Source organism: Danio rerio, chromosome 9 (assembly GCF_049306965.1).
Source record: "Danio rerio strain Tuebingen ecotype United States chromosome 9, GRCz12tu, whole genome shotgun sequence".
Classification (NCBI taxonomy): domain Eukaryota; kingdom Metazoa; phylum Chordata; class Actinopteri; order Cypriniformes; family Danionidae; genus Danio; species Danio rerio.
The window spans coordinates 6171035-6189083 of record NC_133184.1 but is presented as its reverse complement, the minus strand read 5'-3'; the positions used below and the strand labels follow the sequence as shown (position 1 = coordinate 6189083).

General features: G+C 37.3%; 1 protein-coding gene across 4 annotated transcripts in view; it reads right to left on the bottom strand.

Annotated features, from left to right (window-relative positions):
• st6gal2a (ST6 beta-galactosamide alpha-2,6-sialyltranferase 2a) overlaps positions 1-18049 on the bottom strand; it is a 114280-nt gene that overhangs the window by 10373 nt on the left and 85858 nt on the right. For 3 of the 4 annotated variants that reach the window (XM_005168131.6, XM_073911784.1, NM_001159914.1), the window contains 3 exon segments: positions 13064-13161; positions 10186-10287; positions 5582-5756 (listed from right to left, as the gene is read on the bottom strand). In XM_005168131.6, the coding sequence (XP_005168188.2) occupies positions 5582-5756; positions 10186-10287; positions 13064-13161 (375 nt within the window). 4 annotated transcript variants of the gene reach the window in all.

The window sequence follows — 18049 nt, the reverse complement described above, 5'->3', positions numbered from 1 at the left end:
GTACAAATTGTGTATAATAGAAATGCACAATATATGACTTTTTAAAACCAATAATACATTTATGCAGTCATAAACATGTTTTGATAGTTAATATGCCAGTGATTTGATGCTTCACAAAAGTTTCAGACGCCTTTACCAATATCAAAATGCTTTTGTAAACATCCAGTTATTCTTTACACTGATTAAAAAAACGGCTACTCTGATAAGGAAAATCCTCTCTAAATGTAGAACTAAATACACTGATATACATTGAAATATAATGAATACTCTTGAAACATGAACGTGTAAAGCCTGCCGCTCATAACAAATGTGTAAAGTTATTGCGTGTCATATTTAACAAACCGTTTACTGCTAATTTGATGTAGGCTAATTTTAATCACATGGATAATTGAATATTAATCAGATGATGTTATTACGCTGCTGTGCCGTCAGCCAATCGTTGCATTGCTAATCATGATTTCGAGGATCGATAGATCTGTCCTTCACAACACACGCAGAGATCTCAGATCAGTTCATCCAGACATTCTAATCTGATTCGCGAACTTGTTTGAAGAACCAAATTAGCGAGAGATCAGTTATCAAGATTAAAAGATCCAGGATCTGCCAAATCATCTTAGATCATTTAAGCGAGGTACGAAGAACGGACCCCTGGTTTGGATTACACTGTTATTGCGCAAAATCACTGAGCTTTCTATCATACAAGCCGAAGAAATAGAATTGCATTGAATACTACTGAATTCATTTGCCAGGAATAATACAAAGGCATTATATTCAACTTTGACAAGAGGCTTTTTCTAGCTAGAAAATACCTTTCAAATAACAACTGAACTGTTATTGGTTTCCAATGCCAAAGAAACAATCCTCTTTTGTTCCACTGTAACTCATAAAGGCTGTGATCCTCCCACATCTGCTTCATATGGTTTGACACTACTATCTGAGCCCAGGTCACTGATCTACAGAAATGTATTCAACCATTGGATCAACTCATATGGTACACTTCCCAACTCACGAAGAGGAAACTGGATTATGAAATTTACAACAAATACAAACATTTCGCATTGAGAATCTTAGCAAGATTTCCCCTCCCCTCCAAAAAAAGAACAACAGACTTTGTTTTCTTCTCAAATGTGTTGAATGTACTGTTGAGGTTTGAGAAATGACTATTCAAACATCTTTATAAAGGATCTTGTGTAAAGTGCCAAACACATCATACGCAACAACATCACCATTTCAGTGTGTCTGTTTGTAATAGTTTGCTCTCATGAGTCATTGTCATGATACTACACGTATGGATTTGTTGTGCCATTTTGACTGTGTATAAATGCAAATCGATTTTTCAGTTCAAAATGATCTGTCATTTTTGTAACTCTTAATGATAGCAAATGATTGTGTTTGGTTTGGATTTTAAAATCATTAACTGTAATTGGTTTTCTAACAGTACCACACAGCTATGCACACCATTTTAACTCAGTACAATATTCACTTTAGCAGCTGTATCCATATTATTGTACAAATACTATTCTCAATCCATCAACACCAGGATAATCTCGGGAAAAATTAATAAAAATGTAACGCATCTAGATAAATAAACACATACAAACATTTTAAGCACATTCCAAAAGGCTCATATTTTCTTAAAAGTAAAAAAGTTCGATTAATTTAGAAAAGATGGACACTGGAGTGAGTTCCCACAATAAAATATTGTCATCATACTTGTGTCTCAATACAGCATTAATGCAATATTCTGTGATATATTGTAATTTCTACAACAGTTCTGTCTGGTTCTTGAATCTGATTGGCTGAGAGCAGTGTGATATTCTAAAAAAAATAATAGCACTCTTCACTTTTCCCCTTCCATTAACTCTTCACCCTTGTGCATTACTTTGCCCCTATACAGCAACAAGCAGAGGACACTTTACAGTTTGACAAATATTGCTGCTGTTTTACAACAAAATTTACTTTTGAGGCTTTTTTAGTGGAGAGTGTAGTTGTTTAGATTGTAACTAGACAGTTTATTTATAAGGATAGTACATATTTTAAAAAGGTTTACATTTCTGAGAGACCGCGTCGGTGACCATTAGCCTGTCATTGAGCAGAGTAAAGAAGGTGGATGTTGTCCATCCACAAGATGGCAACAGAGACTGTATAATAAACCCTAAGAAGAGAAAAACAGTGTAACTTTCAACTACAGAAGATCAGCAGAAATACTGTAGACTGATGGCATGCTGTTCAGCCTTATAATCTTATAAAGTCAGCAAAAGTCACTAATTTTTTCATCACTTTAGACATGATGTTAGAGAATCATTCAAACACGAGCTCTAAAGTGACGTTGGTGAAATAGCAATGGTTTCTGCTGTTCTGATGTCAGCTGCAAATCTGAATGAATGGCAGAAGTAGTTCCTCTTACAAAGATTTTACGATTTGTTTTTTAATTATGCCGTCTAACTGTTGCATAAACGAAATTTCACTTGAGTAGCTGTGCGTTTTGGCTTTATTTCGTCACTGGTGTGACAATAAGGCACTCGGCCTGCAGCCTCAAGTCAACGCATGCCTCCCATCAGTGCCGATATACAGCCATATTACGCAGCTACTTGTAAAACACTGACAACATATTGTCACCTTGGAATTATAAGGTTCTATCTGCGTTCTGAATGACTTTGAGATATTGAGCTTCAACGTTTTTGCATTCCATATAGCAAACAGTTTGTGTAACATTTGTTTTTAAAATAAAAAGTCTTAAAATGTAATCCTTAAAATTGTAGACCTTTTTCGTAGAATGCAAAATGACCCATTATGCTTTGCGTGTATGCGCAAGGAGAATGCTAAGAACTTAGGATTAGCAGGCCACAGATCTTTCATGTTCGGGGTCCTTCTCGGGGAAAAAAAGGATACGACTAGACTATAAAGTAAATAGACTCCACTTCGGAGGCATGCCTTGTAGAGGGTACTCTAGCCTGAGTGACGGTGTTAACCACCCAATCAGTAGGTTGGCCACGTCCTGCATACTCCATCTATGGAACATATGTGAGGCATAGATCTGGGCACAGGTGCAGATTGAGCCAGAGAGGCTCAATACACATACCTGTTCCCCGTCCTCCCTGACACAGTATCTGTGCGAGCAGGCTCACTGGAGAAATGCGTATTACGCACGCCATGGAACCAGCTGTGTAGCTAGTGGAACTCTACCAGATTCGCTATGTGTGGTACTCAATCAAGAGAGCGCACAGATCTCTGTGTTAGAGAGAAAGCTCATAACAGCTGGACAGTCGGGGTGGAGTCTCCTATTTCCCAGGTGAAACTGCCGTGAGAGCGCATCGGCTGCACGGATGAGCTCGGTGGGGAAGAATAGAATGCAGCGATTCCGCCACCTATGACTCCGGGACAGCAGACGCCGAGCGAGCTGAGTGGATACCTCCCATGTGGTTGATATATGCCAACGTCACCGTGCTGTCCGTCTTGACCAGCTCATGTTTCCCCTCTAATACTGGTAAAAAAAATGGTGCATCGCTAGATACACTGCCAACAGCTAGGGCGATTAAAATGCCAATGCAACCGGGTTCCTACCACAGATCCACAGCTACATGCCCTCACAACACAGCCCCCCAGCGCAACTGGGATGCCTGGACACTTGTTCTAGAGGCACACAGGTCTGCAGAAAAGCAGGGTCTATCCAGAGGCTGAGGGCGCAGATGATTGGATTCTGACGAAATCCCCATAGTGGAAGTTTCCACATAGCATTGAGGTCCCCCTCCCGAAGGGGAACCACATTACTTTCTCCAATGTACTAAATGTGTTTGACTGTGTGTTTCAGAGTGGCAGATTCCACACACAGTCACAAATGCTGACATGTTATATTGAGTTTCAGGAGAATATCTGATGCTTGATTATTCTGGGAGGTAATTACACAGAATCATTCTGATGATGAAGTTTTGCTTCTTAATTCATCGTATAATTATTAAAACCACATTTGAGATGATGTGATTGGGATCAGTGAGGTGGTTAATCCAGTTATCCAATCACATCATGTGGAAAGACGTTGACTATATATCACACTCATGATTAAAATCACAAGGCCAGGGGGAAAAGTGTTAGTATTAGCATTTAGATTAAATTTAATTCACATTTTGTGCTTGTGGATAGTAGCCAGGTTACAAGTATCTCTTTAAATTTTAAAAAGAAGAAACCAGAGTATTCAAGTGGCATTTTTTGAGCTAAAAGGACAAAAGCATGAGTGTAAAAGTGAAATGAACTATAATTTACAATCATCTCAAATGGTCACATTTGACAGCATTAACAGAGAAGTGATAATGACAGCGTTGAGAGGGAAATAAAACATCGGAGTTGTCTTTAACCCTCTGGGGTCGAAGACCGCGTATACGCGTTTTGACCTGTGGTGGCGTCAAACTGCTGAAATGAACTTAAATAACACTTTCAGTTTTGATCGTACAGATAAGATCAATACATCAATCGAATCTGTTAAGTGTCTACTTTTTGTTGTGTACACTCACAACAACAACAAATGTGTGTGCTTTTGCAAAATAAAGAAAACAAACAGTGTAGGCAATCTGTCTTTTTTCTCTCCGTGATCTGCTTTTAGAAATGCGTCAGTAAAATGCGCTGAAACTCCGCGAATACAAAACGGACACAGATGAGACATGTATTTCTAGAAAGCTTAAAGTGTCTACTTTTAAACGCAGCTATGCATGTTGAAAACAAACATTGCTTGATAAAGTAATCTGTATGAAACCAACGCTATGTCTAGTTTCTCAGTCTGATCTCATTAGTTTTAATGCGACCACGCCCACGTGGCATTGTTATTACAAGCGTCTGAAGACGCGAGCAGACTGTGGTCAGAAAAACACATCACTTAAATGAAAGGAAACTCGGCAAATAGTCAACAAAGATTATGATTTATGATATCTATATAAAGCTTGATATGTCTACTTTTGCATTAACCAATTCAGGTCGAAAACAAATGATCTCTTTTTATGTAATCCGTGTAAAAGTAAGGACTGTACGGATTCATCTATATCGCCTCATTACAGCAGCGTGGTCACGCCTCTCAGTAAGCGCGCTTCATATGTAAATCCAGGTGTGAAAACAACGGAGGTAAAGGACCAGTGGCAAAGAGAGCTAAAGTAGACAAAAAGTGCTCCGAGTTTGGTCAGTATAATGCGAGTAATGATAGTCTGTGTTATGCCAACAAACTGTTAGATGAAGATGTAGCCTTCAACGTCACAAAAATGTATAGCCATTAAAATGTTTTTAAGATACTGAAAACAACACAAATTTCAGTGCATGTCAAAACTTCTCCAGAGCCCCAAAACACCCTCAGACCCCAGAGGGTTAAACACAGTCTCCAGAATACATTTAAAAAGGTGGACGTCAACAAAATCTTAGATGTGAAGTGTAAAGTGAATGCAAGGTGTTTAATTTCTGTGACCGAACAATTAGGAACGGAAATTTGTTTACACTGCTTTCGAACTCTGACAGGACTTTGGATTGAGACGCTTGAAAACTTTATTTTCCGCAACTTTACCTATCATTATTTACATGCTTGAGTTTTGAAACAGTGTCTTACCTATGAACCCTGAGGAGGGTGGATTGGGCTGGATGTTCTCCAGATTATTAGCCTGAATCACGTCCCATAACTGCCAGATGTACTTGGGGTGCAGGATGTAGAAAGGCTGAGAAGGGAAGCGCATCCTGTACTCCATGTATGGTGTGAAGAGGTTGTAGTCTGGATTGGAGTACCACTGCAATACAAACAAACAAACGATACATATATGATTAGCAAAGTGTCTCAAAGTGGTGAGAGAGGGGGGAGCAGTGAGTACTGGCCAAAATGAGTGACCATGAGACTTGAGACCCTTGTAAATTAAGGCAAGGTTATTTATACAGTTATAGCACATGTCTTACAATACAATATTTATTTATAAAGCACATTTAAAAAAAAAAAAAAAAATGTAAACCAAAGTGCTGTACATAGGAGTACTAAAAACAGAAAACAATGCAAAATATATATATATAAAAAAAAAACATTTAACAAATAAAAGCAAAAAAACAATAATCAAGGAGTATTAAAAGCGAGAGAAAATAGATAGGTCTTTTAAACAGGTTTAAAACACAGAAACAGAGGGGGGAAGTTTAATGTGAAATGGTACAGTGTTCCAGAGTTTGGGACCAGCAAGTGAGCAAATTGAGATCATAAGATCTTAATAAACGAGAGGGGATATATATGAACAAAGCAAGTCTAAGGTACTTAGGTGCAAGATTATTGACGGTTGGTATACAAATGATAAAATTCTAAAATCAATTCTATATTTAATAGGTAACCAGAAACTGACTCATAGTTGCGGTGCCAGAGAGTAGTCTAGCACCCGCATTTTGTATCAGCTGCAGACAAGAGAGAGACGACTGAGAAATACCATGATAGACAGACAGACAGACAGACAGACACAGTTGAAGTCAGAATTTTTAGCCCCTTTTTTGATTTGTTTTTCTTTTTTTAAAAGTTACCCAAATGATGTTTAACAGAGCAAGGACATTTTCACAGTATGTCTGATAATATTTTCTTTTCTGGAGAAAGTCTTATTAGTTTTTTTCAGCAAGAACAAAAGCAGTTTTTATTTTTTTAAAAGCCATTTTAAGGTCAAAATTATTAGCCCCTTTAAGCTATATATATTTTTCCGATATTCTACAGAACAAACCATCATTATACAATAACTTAATTACCCTAACCTGCCTAGTAAACCCAATTAACCTAGTTAAGCCTTTAATGTCACTTTAAGCTGTATAGATTATTATTATGTTCAGAAATGTGTTGAAAAAAAAATCTGCTTACTGTAAAACAGAAATTAGGGGAAAAAAATAAACAGGGGGGCTAATAATTCTGACTTCAACTGTAGATAGATAGATAGATAGATAGATAGATAGATAGATAGATAGATAGATAGATAGATAGATAGATAGATAGATAGATCTATCTAGGTCACACATAGTGGTAATTCAATGTGCTTTACATAAATAAAAGAAACAAGTATAAGAAACAAAAACAATAATAAAAATTTATAAAAAACATATTAAAATGTGTTAACAGGTTTTATATGAATGAAAAAGAAAAGAAAGATATAATAGTGCGACAAAATAGTGCAGAAATACATAATTACTTTAATTATTCTACTGTAACTCTATTGCTGTGATACTACAACTACTTTTAGCAAATTAGCCACAGCAAACTGTTTATCATTCAAATGCATAATTTCTAGCGCTCACTAAATTGAACCTTAAATTAATTACGCTTGAACATATTGTACTTCTGTTCCTCATAAACAAGAAGCCAAGGAGGTTAGTGGAGTTCACTGCAGTTTCGATACACAGTGTTCCGGAAACCCTCCGCAGCAGCATTCACGCAGGTCATGAGGCATTATTGAATTCTTGAATTGACGAGGAAAATAAAAGCGCACATCGGAGATGGGAGATGGGTTGAAAAAGAAATATAAATCGAGTGGAGTTAAGCACCAACCTTGTGCAGAGACACATTCATTGACCTTCTGTCCATTTTCTCCATTTCACCGCAAGCAGAAACGGCCCTTTATTGTAAAGATATTTGAAAGCTGTTCTGAACTCCACATGCCCCGACACTTTTTACCCCTCTAAAGACTTGCTGTGAAAGGGACACCATTGTCAAGTCTGCAATATGCAATCTTGGGTCTATCGATCACATCAGTGACACGTCAATGATCTTTTCTGTCAAGCCTGAGATGACCATCTTACAGTGATCTCTACTAAGCAAAGGAGGCTGTGAAAAATATGTCGTAATTCATTGGCCAAACTTCTGATCAAAGTATTCTCCACAAACACTTCCTGTTCACTTCATTCATGTACACACTCACATTTTTGCCAAAATTCTCCCATATTTTACCATTCTATCCCACTATCATCCTATCATTAATTATTTTTCAATATTTCTGATATATTTTTAATCTTGAAAGCACGCTGAAGTGAAGTTTATTCATAAACAAATTTCGAGAGGATCACGTGCTTATGATTGTTCACAGCTGTTCCAACTTTAGCTAATAACTGCTTATCCTATCAGACGATCCTTAACTCACTATAAATAACCAGACTTTTCTCATATCAATATCTTCGTCTCAAAGAAACCCCCCCCCACCCAACCCTACTTTCCCACCTTTCAAACGGGCGTCACAGTGGCCAGCGATTAGCGATGTTACCTCACAGCAAGAATGCCCCAGGTTTAATTCCTTTCCGAACCAGACCGCATTTCTGTGCGGAGTTTGCTCGTTCTCCCCGTGGTTGCGTGGGTTTTCCCCGGGTCCTCCGGTTTCCTCCCACAGTTCAAAAACAAGCACCCTAACAATTAATCCAAAATATAACCAATATACAATAAACAAGAGGGGGAGTCATCGAGATCTACCCGAGCTAAAACTCCCCTCTCGATTTGCAACAGGAGGGAGCCACGGGCTCGAGGATCTTATAAGCTCAGGGCTCTCTCTCGGGACAGCACGCCAAACTAGCTTTATCATCAATCATCAGCTAAGTGTGAACTCTTGAAATTAGTATTAAAATGTCTGCTTTCACTTTCTTTACATTAAAGATCGACCGTCACCTTTCACATGCTTCCTCTGAACCAGTGAATGCATGCATAAGCGCTGACTGACAGACGCGTTCCGTACAATAAACTGATCCCAGATCAGCTTCTGTACAGAAGACATTGATTTTAACATATAAAGCTGTTCATGGTTCTGCTCCGGGTGACATTTGTGATTTGATATCTATTTCCTCTGCCTCTCGCTGTCTACGCTCTGCCTTGGGTCCTACGCTGTTTCAGCCTCGTGCACACTCAGCACCATGGGAGGTAGGGCGTTCTCTTTCCGTGCACTCAACCTGTAGAACGCTCTTCCCACAAACATTAGGACTGATGGTTCCTTGGACTGTTATAAAGCTCCTTAAAACTCATCTTTAAAGGACTGCTTTTTTTAATTTGTGATATCTCTTTTATTCTTACTGTGTTTTAATTTTTTACTGTGCTTTGTTGTTTTTACTTTCTTGTAAGCTTTTTGGGTCTTAGAAAAGCGTAAATAAAAAGTATTATTTTTATTATTAAATAAAGTACAATATATAATACAATATATAAACATAAAAATAGAATAACAATAGAAATTGTGCTTTAAATGTAAATTCATTTTGCTGTAATTGATTTACAGTCAGTATCTGGTGAACTGCTGCCAGTAGGTTACTGTAAATTCTACAGGGATTTGTTAACAGACTACAGTTTGTATGAATATTTTATTTCGTTTTGTTTTTTAGAGCAACAGTATGTCCACATCAAAAGCTTCTGCGCAGCCTATGATTCAGCAAACATCTGAAAAACAAACCTTGTATACACCAACATTCAGCATGCTATAAACCTGAACAGTGCAGTTACTTTATATCCAAAGAAAAGAAAGCTCTCAGGAGATGCCTATTCAAGTCGTAAAGAAATCTGTGTTTTTGAAACTAATGAAGACTACTGAATTATTTAACCTGGTGTAACGGAGGCCAGCTAGTGTGTGCTGTGCAGGTAAACCTCACTCCTCTGACCTCTAAAGGTGCTATGGCCATGGTCTTTAGCCTCCTTGGTAGAGCACCCAACTCCCATGCAGAAGGTTGCCGGTTCGATACCAGCTCGAAACGGGTTGGGTGGCGTAGGACCGGCAGGGTTACATTGGTGCCGTGACCCAGATGGGAGTGAGGTTTAGGGGGTGAGTGTAACGGAGGCCAGCTAGTGTGTGCTGTGCAGGTAAACCTCACTCCTCTGACCTCTAAAGGTGCTCTAGCGACAGACGCTAGAGGCCATGGTCTTTAGCCTCCTTGGTAGAGCACCCAACTCCCATGCGGAAGGTTGCCAGTTCGATACCAGCTCGGAGCGGGTTGGGTGGCGTAGGACTGGCAGAGTTACACTGGCAAGTTTACGGTTTCAAAATATTTGAAAAGTTTCTTAAAATGAAATATATTGTGTTTAATATGCAAAGAAGTTGTCGAAAAACATATTTTAAAGCTATAATCACAACACCGTGAAACAGTTATATTTTTATCCAAGGTTATCAGGTTGTCAGAATCTTATATATGCTTAAACACAATAAATGTTGTAGATAACTAATGAACAAACAGTTTTGTACTCACTTTGTGCAGGTTGAGGGTGTACGGTGCAGGGTCCCACGCCACCAGCGTTACATTTTTATACAATGAGCTTCTGTTGAACCTATGCATGGGATTCGCCAGGATCTGCACACAAAGCAGACAACAAGTTATACTGAGAAGACAAACAGTAAAGGGAAATAAAAACACAAAACTCAGGAGTAACAAGTTCATTGGGTAGCCAGAAAAAAAATACACACACACATATATATATATATATATATATATATATATATATATATATATATATATATATATATATATATATATATATATACACATACATATATATATATATATACACATACATATATATATATATATACACATACATATATATATATATATATATATATATATATATATATATATATATATATATATATATATATATATATATATATATATATATATATATATACACACACACACACACACACACACACACACACACACACACACACACACACACACACACACACACACACACACACACACACGTATTTGTACCTGACGAGCGGTCACATCAAGAGAACACAGCCTCATATGTAGCTCTGAGATCATTAATATGCATCCAGCTATGTCTGATAAGCAACAACTTTTGTTTACTTTTGTTTTGTTTAAAAATACAACATGATGCATCTTGATCTGTCTCTTTAGTCAATTTTAAATATAGTTTAGCCTTTAGCCTAATCCCATGAACAAAAGAGGTTAACAATACTCTGATTGGGTTTATATTTGACTGTTCTGCAGCCATCATGCTCTGTGTGTGAGAGAGACAGAAAGAATTACAGTACTTAATTACTTAATTATCTCCAACACTGCCTGAATATTGCACATGAATCGTTTAGACCATTTTCATTGTGTCTTTATGAAGAATCTTTTTTTTTTTTCGGAGCCTGCCAGCACACCAGCACACAGACACAGGTCCTTTTGTGTACAACAGAATGGGTTTGAAACAGACGTGGGTGAGTAAATGGCATTTCTTTATTTCCCAACTTTTTCTCAAAAGCTACATTGTAATTAGCTAATAAGCATCAGTTTTATACCCAGAGATCCATTCATTTGTTAAATCGAGACACTGCAGGTGTTTTTTTTTTTTGTTTTGTTTTTAAGTACATGTCCATTTTGTGAATTTTGGGCTTTCTGTCATTTAAAAAAGTATAAGGAAAAAGAAACACTTTTGAGTATTGAACAGCGCACATTGCAACGTTTCGTTTTTCTGCCTATTATGTTATTGACTGTTCTTTTAGACTTGACTATTTTTTAGACTTCTGACATTAACATTAGATTTATTATGATGATTTTGAAGTGCAGTGCATTTGCATAAAATATAATAAGCCAATCACAAGCATTGATAAATACAGTGGAGTAAAGATACAAATGAAGCAAATTAAGAGATCACATGCAAAAACCTAAGTGCCATCTGAAATGTTTTACTATAATTAGCATTTTTCTCAGGTGTAGATTCAGAAACTTTACATTTATGACATAGAATCGGTTATATGCGTTGCCTTTTGTTGCATATAAAGGTTGTAAAAGAAAAATATAAGTATGCATTTAAAATGTTCAGGCACAACTTGAATGATCAATTGTAAAACAGTGTATCATGTCTCTTTACAAAATATAATCTTTCTTACAAACATAATTTCTTGTGCCTAAATTCTTTAAAGTGGCATACATGCTTACACAGTCAAAGGCCTTAAAAACACAAGCAAATGATGAACTAATTGGCAGTGGTGTAAAGTAACTTATTACAAATACTTAAATTACTGTAATTGAGTAGTTTTTCAATCAGACTGAATACAATCTTACATTAACAACACATGGCAAGCAACGCGTTGAGATTAGCAAATAATCATTTTAGATTCAAAACAGCCCAACAAGTTGTAGTTTAGCACGTGTGCAGGGGCTGCAGTTTGGTGTGTTTTTATGTGTCTGTGTGAAGCGGAGAGCTGAACAGTGCATCGTCGATGAAGTAAGCATGCCCAGGCCCGAATGTAATATGAGTGTGGCCCGTCGGGGGAGACGGGAGTGGGGGACAAGCGTGCTTTGGACTGGTTCAAAGTACCTGTACATAGTGTGAGTACGCCTTATACTCAACACAAATCACTGCACTATTTAACATTTGCACATTTAAAAATTGCACTGATTCATTTATTTGAACTGTACATGCCCACTGCACGAGGACATTTGTAGTTATGTACACACCCACTGTACATATACATTTGTAATTATGTTTATCTATCTGCACACTTCTGATTAATAATAGCAATCTGTACATATATTCATTTATTGTAAATCTCTGTTAATAGCTGATCCAACCTGTATATAATGTACATATTACATCCATCTGTAAATATCACCATAGTTTTTCTACAACTGCACTTTATAACTTATACCTGTATCCTGCGCTTGCTGCTATTGCACTGCTGGTAAGACCAAACTGCATTTCGTTGCCTTGTACTTGTACATGTGTAATAACAATTAAGTTGAATCTAATCTAATCTAATTTAATAAATAACGCCTTATGAAAATATTTAAACAACATTTTTTTTTTTTTAGAAAATGTCAAGATTCATCTGGGGAAATCATAACTACTAGATCATTTTCACTCTAATCACCAGCAGTCTCTTGTCTTAAAAGTGACAAAGGACTCATCGCAGTGGTTTCTGTCAGCAAGGTATGTGTGTGTGTGTGTGAGAGAGAGAGAGAGAGAGTGTTTGTTTCCACTAGATCACTCAAATCTATCTAAAAAAACAAACAGCCAGAGGACGAGCCAGAGGCTATTCCAAAGAGATCAGCTTTAATTCTATGGCTTCTTTCACAGAGAACTAGCAAGAAAACATCAAACGTGGCTCACCTGAGAGTTGATGATGCGTATGGTGGTTTTATTCCCAACGTCTCTTTCATAACCCACAGTAGGAGCTGTATTAAACCGCAGCACTGCATCATGGGAGTCTGGAATGACAGAAATTCAAGCTTTAATCATGTGGCGCATCACACTGATCTTCATTTAAAGAGCCATCAACAAAGGCGTTACCCTCCTGCCCATCTTCAGCAAAACAACAGGCGTTCAGCAATCCAAATGGACTATTTTGGATTAAAAGGATTTTCTTAATGCATTTTAAAAAAATGACATGCAACAACATGAGGGTGATAATCTCCTAAAAAGGGAACCGCCATATGTGAAACATGTTACAGGTCACAGCCCTCAGTGGAATGAGAAACTAATCGGGGAGAAAAAAATTGCTCATGAAATTGCATGATTGCGTAATTCCCACAACTCAAAAGGTAACTCAAATGCGTTTAGGAGCCAAAATAAACTTGCTAAAAAGTCTGTTTCATCTGTTGCTGAAAAACTTCAAACAAACTTTTTTTTTTTTCACCCAGAAAATGGCGCCATCTCATTTTGGTGCACACATTGCAGGGTTCAACGCTAAGGATTTTTTTCTAGGTTTTTACTTGCCGTGCCTTTTACTGAAAAACAAAAAAGAAGTTAATATCTATTTCTTAGCCACATACTTCAAATAATATTGAACATTCAGAATATTTGTGTTACCCAAATAATGACTAAATCCAAGTCTTTGAGAACGGGTTTCTCTGGCGCTATAGACCAGGGGCTTATCTCCTGTTTCCGAAATGCATCACAAACTGCTTAAACTGTTCTACTATGATAATTGGTGATGAAAATAAATGATGTTCAATAAGATGTACTTGTGTTTACTGTTTATTCAGTTAAACATGAATTTTGAACTGTAGGCCTACATAAGCTCCAAACAGCGATTTTTGATTATCTTAATCCGACTAAAGTCATAACTGAACTAAACGGAAATTGAATTAAAACATGTGGTGTTTGCATATATTAGTGGCATTATTAAAGTAAACATTGATTTTTGATTGCAGTCAAACTGTTACTGCCACGTAAGACTTTTTGCCATATTTTCCGACAAGATCCACACAAGTCAGTAAAGGGCTGTATACACACACACACACACACATATATCGCATTCTTTTCATTTGGCATGCGTTATTAAATTCACACTCTTCCACTACTCCTTACTCCTTATTTGCCTCTAATACCCCATCTTGTCACAGGGACATAAATGAAATGAAAGTGAATGTGAAACTGTCAAAGTAAGTGAAAGATGCAGAAGGGAATTCTGCTAATTTGATTCAGAAGGGCACCTTTTTTTGTCAGATGACAGGTTTACATCCGCGCTAAAATATCAAGGTTAGAGTCATCATAGCTTGAGTAGAATAGACCCAGCTTTCAACCCAACTTTGAGAATAGATTAACTAGATATGCAACAAACCCATGGATCATGGAAACAAACACATACAACCCTTCATGAACAGCTAAATACTGTGTGCCGACCCAGTCATCAAGGTAGGATCTCACGGCTTGGCACTGGCAGGTGTGCCTTGCCTTTGGAAAGCATGTGCAGTCATGAATAATTAAGAAGCAGGCTCCTCTCATAGGATAAGCAATCTCAGCTATGAGTAATAATGAGAAACCGATTCAAACTTGTTTGAAACTTGTTCAAACTTGTTTTTATTCAAACCACCTATTCAAACTTGTCATCATTGCACTTGCAGTTGCATTATATTGCCGATTTTGATCCCGCCACAAAAATCAATTTAAACCCGGAAGCTGAAATTAGCTGACAAAAGCTCAAAATTATCCAGTTTTTCCCACAATTAAAGCTAACAGGTGCTAAGATTGTCTTAACTGATGCTCAACACACACACACAAATCTGTTAAAATCTCAAAAAAGTACTCTAGAGTCTCGTGAACCTTTAAGGAAATTTATGTAGTGTAACGTACATTATTTTACAGTACACTTCTGTAATTTACCGCCTAATATTTTATGTTTTGCTTGTTTTTTTTCAGCAACCCAGCTGCTGAAAAAAAAAAAGAAAAAAAAAAAAAAAAACAACGCAAAATAACATTTTCTTTACTGTAACGCCTGGTTCAAACACGTATATTTATTATCAATACACTTACATGAACGGACACAGGAAGAACATGGGGTGAAGACAAACATCCACTTAGCAAGAATATCGGACAAGGAACTAACTGAATACAGGGACTTAAATACACAGGAGATGATGAACTGATTACATACAGGGTTGAGACACAGGTGGAGGTGATGAACATAATGACATGGCGGGATAACAGAACAAAGGAGCACATGGTGAGTGTCACATGATGAAAATAAACATACGCGGGAGACTGGGTGTGACATTTACAGTGTGGATTGAACAAAAATCTAATGAATTGTGTTGTTTCAGTTCATTTTAAATAAGAAATTTGAACAATAAGTCAAAATAATTAGAATGCATGGAACAAGTAAATGAAGAAAAAATTTAAACTATGCCTTGTAAAAATGCTTAAGTTGAGGAAATTAGGTTATTATTTTAATCTCCTGTACATGCATAGGAGTGTGGTGGTGGAATCGTGAGGACGTGTCAGTATGTCAGTAATCAGAAAGATTGCAGAGGTCTGGTAAACACGTTCCTCACTCTGTTCAAGCCTGTAATCTGATGTCAGGGACTGCACGAGCAGCTTGTTTAACAGAGTACAAAGTTAGATGTCATTTATTACGGAGTTCACCTCTGGGTGGTTTTTATTGATTGGATATCTTCCATTTAATCTGCCGTGTGATTGAGTGACTTTAAAGGTCATGGTGAGTTCATAGAAAAATGAGAGCCGGCCTCCACTGTGGCTCTTAAATGTCACTCACAATTCCACCTATTCAAACTTGGGACGTCACATCTCATTATGTGAGCAGGTGACAATCAATAGCAATTGGGAAGAAATTAAAGTCTTCATTTTGGGCATTATTCACTCCACATCAGGCCATTGGAACAAGCCGAAAGGATTTTTGTGCACACTTTTCTTAACGGGATTTTTCTCTTAAAATAGATTTTAAGATCCTTTAGGCCAGGGTTTTTCAAAGTCTAAGACAGTGGGCCTCCCTTTTGAAACAACTTATGCATTTTTTTTTGCTTTGTTTAATTAAAACGTTTAAATATAATAAAAAATACATATAATAATTAAACATAATAATTATATTTATATTATATTATATTTTTTCCTGCGCCTCCCCTGACATGCTCTGGCGCCCCCCAGGGGAGGCGCGCCTCACACTTTGAAGACCCCTGCTTTAGGCACATCAACAGTACACATTTGCTTTATCTGACCCATTAATTTCAGGTTTTGGAGTCTTGTTTAATGTTCTGATGAGCTGATTGAGGTGTGTTTGAATAGGGAGAGGTTAAAAATGTGTACTGTTGGTGTGCCTTTAGCAACAGCTAAAGAAACACTGCCTAAACACTGCCATTAAGTTCCCCTCAAAATAAAAATAGAAACACTACTGCTTTCAAACCTTTATTAGTTTTCATTGTTGATGTTGACACAAAATTTGATGTTAAAAAAGCCGAAAGTCAGTAACCACTGACATCTAAAATAGGAAAAAACAAATAATATGGAACCAAATACTATAGTTACTATTTTTCAACATTTTTCAAAATATCTTCTTTTGTGTTCAACAGTAGACAAAACAAGTGAAGGGTGAGTAAATGATGACTGAATCTTGATTTTGGGTGCACTATCCCTTTAAGTTCCCCAAATGCCTTAAATCAATGTTTCCAAGCTTCAAAACCCACACTTTTGAATCAACTTTACTTAAAGGATACCTACAGTAGGTGAGAGTTCAATGTGGCCATTACCGCCACACAATCTACCGCCGCCGCTTAAAACAAAAGGTATGACCACATTTTGCGACTATGCCGCCAGGTGGCACAAAGGGACGGGATGCAAATGGACAGAAATAGACTATACATTAGCTGTAAATACTCTGCTACTTGTAAATAAAGAAAAGCAATACAAATTTTGTAAGCTGTTTTCGACAGAACCGTGTGTATGTATCATGTGTCCACTGTCCTATTGGAGTGATAGAAACACAACTAATCTCTTTAAAAATTCCCTGATGTTAATATTTAATCCAAATCACAGTGATTTTGAGGGCCACTGCAACGTAGCGTAGGAGTGCGGTTCCTAGTCCACCAAATTGATTGACAGGCGCTATATTTCTATAATAACAACATGTAAACACATGATTACAGAACATTTCTTTTGCAAATTAACTGGGATTAAACTATTTGTTCCAACTCTCTGTGATTTTAAATTTTATAACATTTTTAAAACAGAGCCTGTTTGCAATAAAGACAGTAAAATTGCCATGTAATTCTTAACCACTATAATCATCATGGTATATAATCGCAAGGTGTCAGTAAAGGCATATTTATATTTGTGTGTGTGTGTGTGTGTGTGTGTGTGTGTGTGTGTGTGTGTGTGTGTTTGTACTGCAAATGGCATGTGTGTAACTCATCATGTCAGAAAGGCTTGAATAAACTCCATCACAAACACATGAAATAAACTTACTTGGTATTTTTGACTAGTGAGCTGTATTTCAGCTTCATCCATGTCTCTCCCTATCACTTACTGCTGTTTATCTAACATAATGCATGATGAGAAGTGAACATGTATGCTGGAGCGGGGGATGGGGAGAACGAGCTCATTAGCATTTAAGTGGGGTGGGGATTGGGGGAGTTAAGGGGGTGATGTTGTCGCGCTCGAACTGCAAAGCGGGGGTGAGGAGGACCAATTGAACAGCAGTTTAGGAACGACGTTCAACAACATCTAGCCGATTAGTGATGTGGATTTTGTCAGATGACTGCATTTTGGTTCTTTTCATCTGGTTCGGACCAAAGACAGCAGTGTGTTGTTAAAACGACCTCAAAGACGACAGAAAATGCTACAATGTATCATTAATTGCCCTTG